The following is a 14,983-nucleotide window of genomic DNA, read 5'->3' on the forward strand; positions in this document are numbered from 1 at the left end:
AAAGTTCCAGAAGATGTTAAATATAAAATTTCTCAGATTCAAGTTAATATTTCTTCCATATTAGTAAGCTATTCAAGATGTGATTATAAAATGAGGCAGTTTTTTTCCATGGCTTATGGACTGGTCTTAGACACTATTATTGTAAGCAAAGCTGTTCTGTATTGTGTTGTTTACAAAATTATTCTAGAAATCCTATCTTTTAACTGGATGAGAATTGTTTTTCTTCATTCCAATAGATTTTGATAGGGATAACTGCTTTTCTTTAACAGGAATCACCAGTGTTTTCTAATCTGTTTCATAGCTAGCTTTGATATTTTTCCTAGAGGAAATGACACCTATCTAAAAGTTAACTAAACTTATTATATAATCTAACTCTAATATTCAAAGCTCATTTAAATAGCAACTTCATGAGAATTTAAGATTTGTTTCTCTTAAAGATTTATTTCCTTGATCTAACAGAATCATTCTCAAGATAAAGGAGAAAGTAGAAACTGCTATCGATATTTTTAAAAATTTTAAAGATTAAGTCACTTGTCAGCAATGGCTGAGCTCAGATCTGGAGACTGATCCGTTTGACTCCACAGCACATGTTCTTTTCATGGGAACACCCAGTCTCCAATTGACTATTTATCTGATCTATTTTAAAATCATAGACACATGACTATTCATTAGGACATAAGTCCAGATTGATACTGTGAAAAATATTGATACAAAGAATGAAACATGATAATCCTATATAATCAATTGTAGGAATTCTTGGCTTATAAACTCAATAGGTTGGCTTAATTTTGTCATCACAGAACACTTTTTTTTTTTTTTTTTTTGCGGTACGCGGGCCTCTCACTGTTGCGGCCTCTCCCGCTGCGGAGCACAGGCTCCGGACATGCAGGCCCAGCCGCTCCGCGGCACGTGGGATCCTGCCGGACCGGGGCACGAACCCGCGCCCCGCGCATCGGCAGGTGGACCCTCAACCACTGCGCCACCAGGGAAGCCCCACATAACACATTTTTGATCTGGCTTTTTGTGTGTGTGTGTGTGTGTGTGTGTGTGTGTGTGTGTGTGTGTGTGTGTAACATGATTTCTTTAGGTGAATGCAGGAAGAAAATCTCTGGGAAAGGTATTCTCAATGTTATGGGAGAGAATATATTTTCTTTAATTATTAGAGTTATTTCCTTTAGTACTTCTATTTCTATGAAATCAAAAAAATATCAAATGAATAAGAATTTGCTGCCAAGGAAACAAAATTATTTTTGTGTTGAGAAACTGGAGATTTATATACCCTTAAAATGACAAAGAAATAGACCTCTATATGTTCACTTTCATTTTCATAATGATCTCTAGCCGAATTATTGCAATTAATTTTAATTAATTTTAATTTTTAAGAAGGATAGAAATGCTCTTCTTTTATTTGTGTGCAGAAAATGTTTAAAACTTAGTGCAGATGTTTAATCAACTATACTCCAATATAAAATAAAAATTATAAAAAAACAGTGTGGATATTTAAAAGTAAAGTAAATGAAAGTTTGTGGGTGAAATCAGAGATGTTAGTTAGCAAAATAAAATAATCTCTAACTTTTTTCCTGGAAAGATAAGCTACTTCAAGATTGATAGAAAACTTGACATTACAATGAAAACTTAAAAAAAAAACCTTTCATTTCACTTAACACTATGGATACAGTACTGTTTTCTTGTTTACAAAGCTTTACAATGATCATCAGCCATGCTATGCATTGGGCAAAAAGCACTGGAATTTCATTTCTTTTTATGGCCGAGTAATATTCCATCGTATGTATGTGCCACATCTTCTTTATCCATTCATCTGTTGATGGACACTTAGGTTGCTTCCATGTCCTGGCTATTGTAAATAGTGCTGCAATGAACATTGCAGTATGTGACTCTTTTTGAATTATGGTTTTCTCAGGGTATATGCCCAGTAATGGGATTGCTGGGTCGTATGGTAATTCTATTTTTAGTTTTTTAAGGAAACTCCATACTGTTTTCCATAGTGGTTGTATCAACTTACATTCCCACCAACAGTGCAGGAGGGTTCCCTTTTCACCACATCCTTTCCAGCATTTATTGTTTCCAGATTTTTTGATAATGGCCATTCTAACTGGCATGAGGTGATACCTCATTGTAGTTTTGATTTGCATTTCTCTAATGATTAGTGATGTTGAGCATCTTTTCATGTGCCTCTTGGCCTCTAGTCGCAGGGCAGGAATAAAGAGGTAGGCATAGAGAATGGACTTGATGACGTGGGGTGGGAGGGTGAAGCTGGGGCAAAGTGAGAGTAGCATCGACATATATACACTACCAAATGTAAAATAGTTGGCTGGTGGGAAGCAGCAGCATAGCACAGGGAGATCGGCTCTGTGCTTTGCGATGACCTAGAGGGGTGGGATAAGGAGGATGGGAGGGAGGCTCAAGAGGGAGGGGATATGGGGACATGTGTATGCATACGGCTGATTCACTTTGTTGTGCAACATAAACTAACACAGTATTGTGAAACAATTATACTCCAATAAACATCTATTTAAAAAAACAAACCTCAGAAGTCACAGGAAGAGAAAAACTGGAGTTGCTCATCTTAACCATGAAAAGTTTTCATTTGTTACTTTGAAAATAAACTTTATTAAGTTGCTTGAAAAAAAAAAAAACAGTGGACTGGTAGACTTGGATTCAGAAAATGAGACTCCCAGCTCTGCTCCATTCTAGCTGTGTGATCTGGATAAATCATTTAACCTCTCTGAGACTTGGTTTCTCACCTATGAAACTGAGGTGATAATAGGTATCTACCACATAGGATGTTGAGAGCTTAAAATATCACTTGCATTACATCTGTGGAAGCACTGAGCTCAGTGTCCTCTGACACATTGCAGATTTGTCTGCTAAATCAGAATAATCCAGATAATAAACTTAATTAATAATACCCTATTTTGGTAGTAACTTTCTTTAATATTCATAAATTATTCATGCACATTGCATTAAGCAGCTCTCCCAAACCTTATGTATGTTGGAACAAAGCTTGGGGAAAATTCTGACTTTACATATACACGGAGGAGCTCTAAGATAGTGGTTTAACTGCTAGTGATTAGAAAATGAAATGAAAATCAAGTATAATTTCCATGTGGATTATACTTAGTGGAAAACTTAAAGATACAGTGTTCAGTTTTAGATAATATTTGTTAGTGTTTTTCAGTGTTTTTGGCATTGTCTTCAGTTCTCAATACCACATTTAAAACAAGTGAAAAGCATGTCAAAATTCACTTTTTTTGCCTTAAAAATCTTGGTCTCTCTTTCTAGATCTAGAATTATCCTTGCAGTGACATTTTCCCCATCTCATTTTACACCTTGCCTTTTCCTTACAACTCATATTCTCTTTTCATCAGTACATCTGCCCAAAACGCTCTCCTACTTGACAGTTCTATCCCACACTCGCCTCTGAGTTCCTAACAAGGCATACCTCTGGGAATTGCAACGTGCCATATTTAAAATCTCTCAGTGAGATATACAGGCTTTCCCGTGTGATCATAAGGGATTCCTCAAATCTGAGTTTCAAAGCTAATCTACGACAACTGGTAAGCACAGTATTTTCACATGAGTATATCTGTGTTGTGCTAATATATTTAAACAGTATGTAAGTCCATTGACAATTTTTTTTTTACAAATTTCTTATAAGCTTTCTTTTAACTTTTAAGAAAGCTATCTTACATATTTAATTGGCATTGGCTGTAATTCCATTATATTTCCCAAGCTAAATGGGCTTATCCAAGTTGGAAGGGAGATGTCACAGACACACGTCACAGATGCTCAATGGAATAGTAGTCGGCAATAAAAAGGAACAAATTACTGATATAAACAGCAATGTGGATGCATCTTGAATGTCTTATGCTAAGTTAACAAAGCCAAACAGAAAGGCTACATATTGCCTGAATTCATTAATATGATATTCTGGAAAAGGCAAAACTCTAGGAACAGAAACCAAGTCAGTGATTGCCAGGGGACCGCAGGAGGGCAGTAACAACAAAGGGGCTTGAGGGGATTTTGAGGTGACGGGAAAATCTTGATGGTGATGGTGGTTACAAAACTATACACTTGTCAACTCATCAAACTATCCACCTAAAAAGAGTGATTATTTTACAGTATGGAAATTATACCTCAACATACCTGACTTAAAAAATGAAATAACCAGTTAAAGAAGATACTTGTAGTTTTAAGGAGTTGTATGTTGTCCCTTTCCAGAGACATTTTATTGATAACATACTATCTGTCTGTTTTTCACCCATTTCTATTTCCAGTTTAAATATGTGACACTCAGACTAGTTTTACAGAGCTTAAGCCTTCTTTAATATAATTTATTTAGTGCATTTTGAAGCTTTAGCATAAAATAATAATTATCTAACACATATAAATATTATGAAATATTATTAATTGTAAAGATATTTTATATATATATATATTTATTTATTTAAGCTGCACCGCATGGCTTGCAGGATCTTAGTTCCCCAACCAGGGATTGAACCCAGGCCCCAGCAGTGAAAGCACAGAGTCCTAACCACTGGACAGCCAGGGAATTCCCAAGAGATTTTTAAATGACATCTTGCCCTAGTAATCCACCAACTACTTGAATTTAATTTCATTTTCCAATCACCGGTAATTAAAGTACAAAGAGCTTGTTGTACCTAATATTACTCCATGGCTGTCAAATCCTGTGAGATAAATTGTGCCAGCTCCATTTTATTTTTTCTTTTATTCATTTATAGTTATTTTATTGAAGTATAGTTGATGCACAATATTTATATAGGTTACAGGAGTACACAATTTTTAAAGGTTATACTGTTTATAGTTATTGTAAACTATTGGCTATATTCCCTGTGTTGTACAATACATCCTGTAGCTTATTTTGTAGTAAGCTATTTTATAATAGCCTGTGCCTCTACTGGCCCCATTTTAAATAAGGGGAAGGAAGTTAGGCTCACAGCATTGCCAACAGAAAATTTCACAAGTCTTTCTAATTCCAAAACCAACATCTGTAACCATCCTTCATTTATTTTTACCAGTTTAGCAATAGTTCTGATCCTTGCGGGTGGGATTGCATAAATCCTTGGAAATAAACTGTAAGGAGAGTTTTCCCTTGACGGAAGGAAGGTTTTCAAAAGGAATTGATACTGAGTACTGAAAAGAAAAAATCAGGATTAATAAGTGAAAGACGTACCCTTGACCCTCATATTAATTGTAATTCTTTGATGGAAGCTTAGTTTACGTACAGTAAAGAAAAAAAATTATTTCCAACTTCACGTAAGCTCCTAGTGCCACTGCAATGCCAGGCTTTCATGATATTCTTCCTGAGTAAATTCTTTGTGAGATTTTATGTGTATCACTGAACTGCTGTTTTCATAATCTATCAGTAGAACCATGTACTTCATTAATTCATTAATTTTTTTCTATAATTTATTAATTTTCTACCATTTTACATGAAAATGACTCAATGGTTTCTATATAGTACTTTTGTTTAAATGACATTATCAGGCCTAGATCTTCTTTTTTTGGACAAAATGTACACATGGGGGACGACAAAAGTCATAAACCCTTACAAATTTGCATGACCTCTCATATTGGATGAATGGTGCTTTAAGTAGGTAGATATATGTATTTGATTCAGTCCCCGACAGCTGCTCATCCATGGTGGAGTTTTTAAACGTCGCTTGCCAGAAACTCTTACCTTTTATTCGTAGTCGTCTGGGTGTGCCTTCTCCACTTGCATTGAACTGTATGTACTGTGTGCTGTAGAGGTGTGCAGTTAAAATACGTTTATTCTCAGAAATATTTTTAAAATATTTTAAAATGTTTTCCTTTGCAGAATCAGACACAAGTTTGGCAGAAGGAAGTGTCAGCTGCTTAGATGAAAGTCTTGGACATAACAGCAACATGGGCAGTGATTCAGGCACCATGGGAAATGATTCAGGTACTGCCTAACTGTTGTGTAAACCTTAAAAAGTGTGAAATAAGACACCATATAGTGGAAAGCATGGGGGCTGTTCATACCCTCCCTAATGTATTTATGCAATTAAAGCAATTCTTTTCTACAGTTGAAGTAGTTTTGGAACTTTGCCACTCACTTTCTTTAAAAGTACAACTTACAAAAGTCTTAGAATCAAGCTCTCTAATTTTGATCCAGCACATAGCTTATTGGTCTGGCATATGCCACGTTCCATAGAATCATGTAATCTATGTTATTTATGTGATCTGTTTCAATTAATCTGACTGCTTTCAAATTATGTACTCAATTTTGTACAAATTATGTACTCAATTTTGTACATTTATTTCCAACCCCTAATTTTTAAAAATTAAAATACATTATAAATAAAAAATACTATCAATAAGATGAGTATGACTGTAGTTAATGGCATATAATGAGTCCTTCTTAAAATAAGAGCTAGAATTTACACATATAGTTAAAAGAATTTCAATTTGTATGAACACCTCTTTGAGTTTGCAAAATATTTTCATCACTAAATGAGAAATTTACTAGGTATTTCCCAAATTGTTCCTCATATCAGTTGAATATCCCGCCAGCAATAAATAAGAGTGCCTCTTCCCAATCCCCACACTTTAACAAGACTTCCTGTTATCAGACTCCCCAACTTTTGTCCGTCTGATCGATTTCAAATCTCTTCTTTCTGTTCTTTGAATGTGCACTTCCATTATTATTACTGAGGTAAAATGTTAACATCTTTTAAGAATGGATGATGGGTCCTTGGATGTCTGTTACACAACTTTCTAATATTTGGCTATATGTTTGAAATATTTTATAATTAAACTTAACAAATTAGCACAAACAAAAAACAATGTTTTGCAATGTGACCAGCTAAGAGGCAGCAGCAAAATGGCAAATTAAGAACAAATTACTTCATTCTTCATTCGTTCTGTGATTGAGTTGTAGAAAACATGGAGAAAATATTGTGTACTTTAGATTATCCTGCATTGTCAGAAGGATTCTAGAAATTTACATCTACAATAGGCCTAAAGGGGCAAAACAGTTTACATAAAGATGGCCATCTGCCCTAAAAGCTTTCCCAATTGGAATGTATCACCTCTTTTATTTAAATGCCCTTTTCTCTTAGTAACACCACTGAATCTCTTAGAACAAGTTGGTTTGAGGAAACACAATTCACCAAATGTCAGTCATAACTTTAATGTTAATTAAAAAGGGTTAATTAATTTTCTGTTCAATTTAGTCAGTGTTTATTAAGTTCTTGCCATGTGCATATTTCTGTAGATTGTATTTGTTTTTTCTATGCTTGTTATACAACTGTTAAATTTAATATTTAACATTTTTATTAAATGCTGTTGATGCTAGAACTCAAAATATACTCTAGCTAATATTTAACATCTTTATGGTTGCTTTAAGCTTCTGAACCTCATCCTAATTTTTGTTTGTCTAAGTAAGGGCTTTTCAACAATATTCATTCATTTAATAAATATTTAATGGATATTCTCTATGTGCCGGGAATTTTGTCAGTTTAGAGCTGTTAGCAAATGTAACTATTTACTGATTTTCAGTCTTCAATGTGGCATGAAAGACATGATAAATCTGAATGCAGCCTACTTTTAAAAAGCAAATACATTTTCAAAGGCAAATACATTTGAAGACAAACACATTTTTAAAGGGCACTCATTGAAGCTCTGGATGGTCAGTGTTTAGGAACAAAGACTAGTGGGTATAAAATTGCATAGTGGGTAGCAAAATTCTGAAATTATAAAATTCTGAAATTCCTTTCCCTCAGGTGCATGATATGGGCTGAAGTGGAAATCAATTCAAAAACAGGTTTATGTAAACTGTGAACTATTAAACACATATTGAATCACTGAAAGCATTGCAGTGTTTGGGATTATGTTTTACCTTCTGAGGTTGACATCAAACGGACCCTATTCCACATGCCCTTTGTCCACCTTCAGAGGTTACATGATGGGCCATAAGGATCATGGACGTGACATTAAGTTCCTTCTTAGAAATATTATTATGCCCTAGTAAAGCATAATTAGTGGCACTTTTAAAGTTTAAATATTCTAATTATACTATGGGAGGCTTTTTTGTTTTTCTGTTTCTCATTCTCAGAGAGATGTACTGCTTCTCTCAAAGTGGCAATATTTTTGGCAGTGCACATTGGCCTGATATATAAAAAGTGTTTCCTTACTATTTCGAGGTAATATCTGTTAATATTTCTCCAGCTGGAATGGTGTATTTTTCTGGGGTTACATACTATAGGTAAAGGAATACTTTGTCGATTTCAAACACATGCAGTGACAGACCTTTTCTCTCCAAGAATAACTCAGCTGTCAAAATCAATGTGAGAATGAAATTTGCCACATGGTGTAGTTCCAATAGAATGTTATTATTTAAGCCCTATTTGATTTTATTTTTTGACCATTTGTATGGTATAGTATAACTTTAAGATCTTTGATTAATATTTGTCGTAGAGGATGGGCACAATATTATTCAAAGACTGTGCATATTTTAAATACCATTTTCGTTGTTGCATTTAATTGATTTTGCTTTTCAAAGAGAGCCAAAAACAACAAACAAACAAAACCCAAACATTTTTTTTTTTTTTATAAAGGAAATTGGCTCCTGGCTTCTTGATACCAGCCCAATTCTCTCCTTCTGGTGGCAGAGAAGAGAAAATTCTCTTTTCGTTGCTTATGTGGATACATTCTTCCATCCCTATGTCAGAGGATGTGATAAGGCAAGAATCAGGCTGAATATTTAGCACTCACCCAGCTCTTTTTCTTTGGATGCTATCCTCACAATGAATCCAGCTCTAATTTTTCCATATTCACTCTGTGCCTCTCTTTTAAACTTGGGGGCACCCATCAAGTTTCCTGGACTTGACTCAAAAAAATATGAAAGATATTGAGCTGTCCACTAGCCAGATATTTTCAATGGCAGTAGTGGAGTGCCCTAGCCTCTGAAGTCCTTGAAAACAAGGACTGTGTTCTTGGGAGTGCCTGGCATTTAGTAGGCACCCAGTAAATGTTTACTTCGGAATGAATTAGTGGTACATGACTAGATAAGTAACAGTAAACGTCATGCATTTGGTTCAAGAATTAAATTTTGAGCACGATAGCTCTTAACTCTTCTTAAGCGTATTAGTACAACAAATATCTAATATACATGAGGGATATTGATGTCTTACTCATTTGACATCATTTTAGATTCCTGGAAAAGAGACTTAGAAAATTGGTCTCAGTTTCTCTTTTTAATTTTTGTTACCCAAGGATATAGTAGTAAGCATGAAAAAGAAAAGGGGAAAATGATTATTAAAAAAGTACATGCAACTATTTTGAGGGTAGCTGAATTTTATTATTTTCTTAAATCTATGAAAAGATGTACCTAGAGTGAAATTAAATAGGGAGAATTTGCTAATATCTTTTAATAAATTTCCTGCCTCAAATGGCAATTTAGCAAAAGTAAATTCCTGGATCTTGGTGTTAAAACACAATTTAAAGTACATCTTCTTTTGCAAACATACTGGCTCTTTGGTAAAAGTTAGGTGGCAAATGCTCAAAATATAGGTGGAATATTAGAATTTTGATAACTATAAAAGCCACTTAGAGAAATAATGATATTCTTAAATCAACTTGAATCTTACATAAATATAATAAAGATGAATTATAATTGCTATAGAGTTCAAAACAAGCATGGAAAGAAAACTTGTCAATGTATGTTTTTAAAAGCTGGTGATCTTGAATGAGTTTTTCCTGACAGTCATAGGAAATGAATCAGCAGATGAGCCAATGATAACGTAAATGTATTGCATGTGTTTACACATCCATACAGAAGACAAATTTCCTGCCAGGTTAGTAGATGACCCTTACTAAGTGGTGTTTGGTGTGAATTTTCCTACCTGTTCAGATAGTGCTATAACAACAAGTTAAAACCCAGTTAAATAGAATCATCCAGTTCCTGAAACGGAACAATCAGCAACTTTTTTGAAGTTAATGGGATTATGTTAGTTTAGTTTTATTGCAATCATTGATAAGAGAAAGAACGCTTACTTCACGTGTAATGAAATACTGATAAGTGCTGTCCTTTCATTTTTTCTGTAATTACGTAAAGCATAAGATGGGCTTTTAAATTGATGTAATATTTATTTTACTGCATTCCACATGGTAAGTTATACATTTTTAGATCTTTTCCCCTGACTGATTAGATAAATAGGGTCACTTCTAAACAAAATATATTTAAACCAAGATATATTATAATGATTTGATTCTAATGTTTATAAAATTAATGTATGTTAGTACTTATTTTGTCAGTATTTTAAATTTAGAAATCTATGTTAATTGGAAATATTTTTAATATATTGTGCTTTGAGTTTCAGGAAAATATGAATACGTGGAGACATACTTATAAAGAAGTGATAAAAATCACATTCAAAACCAAATGGCAAAATTAGTTACAATTCAGTTAAAACCAACAAAATCGTTTTTCATCTTTCAGTGAAAACATAAAAATTAAAGGCTAGCACGGGAGGTTTTCCTTTTCCCTAAATATTGCTTCTGTTTAATCTGTTTGTCTTAAATGGCAAAAATGGGATTTGGGGGAGACCATTTTTAGATATTTGAGATAGATGATAGATAGATAGATAGATAGATAGAAGTGCTCTTTGGTATTTGGTTTGTCAGGTAAAGTTTTTCAAATGAAGGAAAGTAGCATCAGCTCTAATACTTCTCTGCAATAAAAAGTGAAGGGAAATACAGAACAAGGAGGACTAATGAGTCCTACTTTCCCAGTTCCTCTTGATCTGTTGGTGGAAAGGATAAGAGAAAAAAGTGGGGCAGAATGGTTCCACAGAGAAATGGCAAGTCTGATGCATTAAGAACCATAAACTGCCAAGTCTGCACCACAGTCATTTCCACTTGGCTTTACCCACTCTGTGAAAAGACTCTTCTGTGTTGCCCCTTCCTAGGCCTCCATCCTGTTAATTCATTCCCTCTGTTCCCCCATCTCCCCAGGCCACTTCCATAGCGCTTGGGTTGTATCCTGCAGTTGCAGAGAGCTGACACGCATTTGGTACAGGAAATAGAAATTTGGTTTGGACCACACGTGAAAGGGAATTTAAGCCACAATATTTGTGTTCAGTTTCAGGCCTCCTAGCCTTAGTTATTTTGTTGCCTATTTCCTTATTTTTCTTCCTTTTCACCTCCTTCAGATGAAGAGAATGTGGTACCAAGAGCATCCCCTGAGCCAGAAATGCATCTCAGGCCTTACCAACTGGAAGTGGCCCAGCCAGCCTTGGAGGGGAAGAATATCATTATATGCCTCCCTACAGGGAGTGGGAAAACCAGAGTGGCCGTTTACATTGCCAAGGATCACTTGGACAAGAAGAAAAAAGCATCTGAACTTGGAAAAGTTATAGTCCTTGTCAATAAGGTATTCAAACAGCACAAAAATAGAACATGGTTTATTTTCATTTTATTTTTCTGAAGCTTTTGTATAGTGACATTTGTAACAATGGATCACACATTTAGTTTAATTAGGAAAAATGTCAAAATAAGTAATTTATTTTAAATCTTTGCTTTTCCAGCTATATGTAATATCTCAGTTATTAGCTGTTAAAGTCGATTTTTTTCTCTTAAGCCAGAACATTAAGTTAAATGGCTGTAACTGAGGTATAAAGAGTATTTTACCCAGATTTTCTTTAAGGTGAACTGGGACTAATTTATCACTGCATATGAACATAAATGACCTCAAAATATCCCTGGAATCTAGGGTTAAACATTGTGTTCTAGAGTCTCTTTAACCACTGACCCTTAGTCAAAAGTGGCAAGTCTCTTTATTCAGAATATATGCAATTTGGTTTGAAGATGAAGAGAAAATTAAGTGAATATTTGGCTGATTTATATCAAATTAAATCGATAAATAATTTTCAGATATTTTGTATATGTAAATATATACATGTATCATTCAATGCAACTGAGATTTTCTTTAGTGTTTATATCTTAGGATTTTTGAAGCCTATCTTCATAAACAGGTATAGGTCTCCTTCATTTTAAACAAAATCTAGTTACCTGAGCTTTATTCAGATACATCAGAGTTTATTAATTTATAAATTTGCAAATTGGGGATATTAATCTTTGCCATTTTATGGAGTAAAATTGAGTACACTTTTCCATGACCAGAAACAGTCTTTTTTCCCATTACTTATGGTAACTAGATTCTCATTTACTCCTTTACAGAAATTATAGTAATAGACTATGTATGTAACTTTCCTCTATTTTTTGGATTTCTATTATGCTGAAAGTTTTAGTTGCAACCTGCTTTTCAGTACTAAAGAAACATACTCAGAATCCACTATCTTAATGATTTATGTCATGTAGCTCCAAATGTACTTTGTATGTACATGCTAAGCCTAAAGATTGCTCCTTTATTCTTACATGCCCACTATTAGAACAGTTTTTGTGTATGTGTGTGTGTGTGTGTGGTAATGGTGATACGTTAGAATTTTTTTCCATAGCTTTTCATGTATTTCCTTTATTAAGGATATTATCTTTTGGAATAAAAGAAATCCAGGTGTTAATACAATTTCTACCTACCAGTAATTTGATCTCGGGCAAATCACTAACTTCTCTTACTTTAGTTTCCTCATCTGTAAAGTGAATAAAAGAATACTACCCTATACAGGGTTGGAAGTTTAAATTAGATAATCTATCTAAAGCCTAAGAGTGACTCAGTAAATATTAGTTCTTTCTTCCATCCCTTCTTCCTTTATAACTAATAAAGTGGAATTCCTTAACCAGTGAGCAGGGCCTTAAGTGCCAGGTCCAGAGAAGAGAACAAAGTTAATTGGATTTGAAACCACTTAAGCTGATGCTCTTGATACCATTTGAACATTCTGCCATTTCCTCAAACTCATTCCCTTCATCTACTCTCCCAAAGAGCTCTCCTTCCCTACTTGCCTGTCTCTCTGTTCGTTATATTACCTCCTCCGAAGCACATAGCCTCAAAACCTATGAATTATTTTTGATTCATCACCTTCCTTTTCTTCCCTCATCGGGTCACCGCATCATCGACTATTAGAGTTGAAAGACTCCTTCGAGATCCAGTTTTTATCCATTGCTGAGTGGTTCTCTCACCTCTGCTGAGTAACTTCTCATATCAAGGAGGTCCTCCTTCTAACAAGACAGCTCAATCCATTCTTTGAACAACTGTCACTGCTGGAAAGCCCTACCTGCATTCATCAAAATCTGTTTCTCTGGAATACACACTGATTTGTTAGCGTTCGTTCCTCTGTGATTATACAGAGTAAGCTGAGCCTTAATTCTTCTGCCTTATGACAGCCCTTCACATAGAGAAGGAAGGCTTGCATCATGTGACCCTAAAGTGATTTTTCTCTTAGTTTCCTGGGATAAATACTTCCAGTTACTTTATATGTTCTTCATATAACATGGTTTCCAGACTTTTCATCATCCTGAGAGCTCATACTTTTCCAGACATTATCTAAAACCCTGTTAAAACACAGTGTCTAGGGCTGGACAAAATACTATAGATATAGTCTCAGTGCAGAGTATAGGAGAGATGAGATGTGACATTTGATCCGTGACTGGGTTTGTCTTTGTCACCAGTTCTGGCACCACAGATTCATCTGGAGTTTTCTATAACCTAAGAATCCTCAGCTCCTTTTCATTTGAAAATCTGTGAAACTAGGCCTCTCTTGTTATCTTTTTGCCGTTAATTTTGAGCCTAAATGCAAATACTTACATTTATTTTTTTCATATTATTCATCTTGATTGATCTTTTCAGGTCTCATGTTTTTGTATGCATCTCACGCACTTTCCTTTTTGTATAACTCCTTATCCTCTCAGTGCTCTATTCTGGTTGCGAATCTTTCGTCCCATTGGATCAAGGTGATACTTACAAATGCACATTTGCAGCCATGTTTAGATGTTAAATTCTCCTCATTAGTTACTCATATTCATTGCATTGTTGTGTAGACATTTAAGGACATGGGTCTAATTCCTGATCTGTTTCCCTGTTGTTTTTCCCTAAGAATTATTAGAAATCCCTCCACTAGATCTTCCATCTATGTCATAATCGTTTACTCTATTATCCCATTTCTTTGAATTTTAAACTAATTTCAGCTTTAATTCTTTTTGATTGAGTCAGGTAATCTCAGACCCAATAAGTCAATATAACCTGCATTCTGTATTTGGCCCAATGGCAAGGTATTATAACCCTTGATCTAGGAAGGAGAAATCCTGTTCCTAACACCATTTACTTTTATCACCCTCCATCCTTTCCAAAGCTATCACCTTTACAGGCAGGGAAAGATGAAAACACCACCTGTGTTCCCAGACTTTCTATTTCCTATCTAGGGCTTCAACATCATGAGAGAGAAGTCCCAGGTTCCTTCAGATGCTATAATGCAGCCCCATATGATTCAGCAGAAGTGGGTAGCAGTTGGGTTTGATTAGTCTTGGCAGGCACTCTGTCACACCTCAGGAAAAGGCTCCCAGAGGCCCACATGCCTCCCAGTTAGCCATGTCAGGCTTGCATCTGGCTCTCTCTGTGTCCTTCAGTAGGGAGTCAACACCACCCAAAGTGAGTCTCAGGATTTCCAACACCTGCTACCACCTGTGACACTGTCTTTTTGTTCTGTAGACCAGAAGATGCGGCTTCTTTGGAAGATCTCGGCCCACCCTTCGTGGGCAGAACCTCAGGTTTTTATGCCACTCCATAGTATAGAGATTCTTCAATCATTCAACAACATGAGAGTATTTAAAGACAAATCAAATGCAGATCCTGCCCTCAAGGAGTCTACAGTCTAGGAAATCAGAGATATGTATTAATATAATAATAAATATTGTATTACACTTTATATTATCTCATTAAAACCACACAGCTATTCTTTGAAGTAACCATAATTATCTCCATTTTACCAATCAGGAAACAGAGACTTTGAGGCTTTGATTGGCCTGT

The 14,983-nt window shown here is 35.0% G+C and overlaps 1 protein-coding gene across 2 annotated transcripts in view; it reads left to right on the plus strand.

The window, feature by feature from the left end:
* IFIH1 (interferon induced with helicase C domain 1) overlaps positions 1 to 14,983 on the plus strand; it is a 56,215-nt gene that overhangs the window by 21,548 nt on the left and 19,684 nt on the right. For both annotated transcript variants that reach the window (XM_060301490.2, XM_060301492.2), the window contains exons 5-6: positions 5,861 to 5,965; positions 11,217 to 11,437. In XM_060301490.2, coding sequence (XP_060157473.1) covers positions 5,861 to 5,965; positions 11,217 to 11,437 — 326 coding nt within the window. The remainder of the gene's footprint in view (positions 1 to 5,860; positions 5,966 to 11,216; positions 11,438 to 14,983) is intronic.

Source organism: Globicephala melas, chromosome 7 (assembly GCF_963455315.2).
Source record: "Globicephala melas chromosome 7, mGloMel1.2, whole genome shotgun sequence".
Taxonomy (NCBI): Eukaryota; Metazoa; Chordata; class Mammalia; order Artiodactyla; family Delphinidae; genus Globicephala; species Globicephala melas.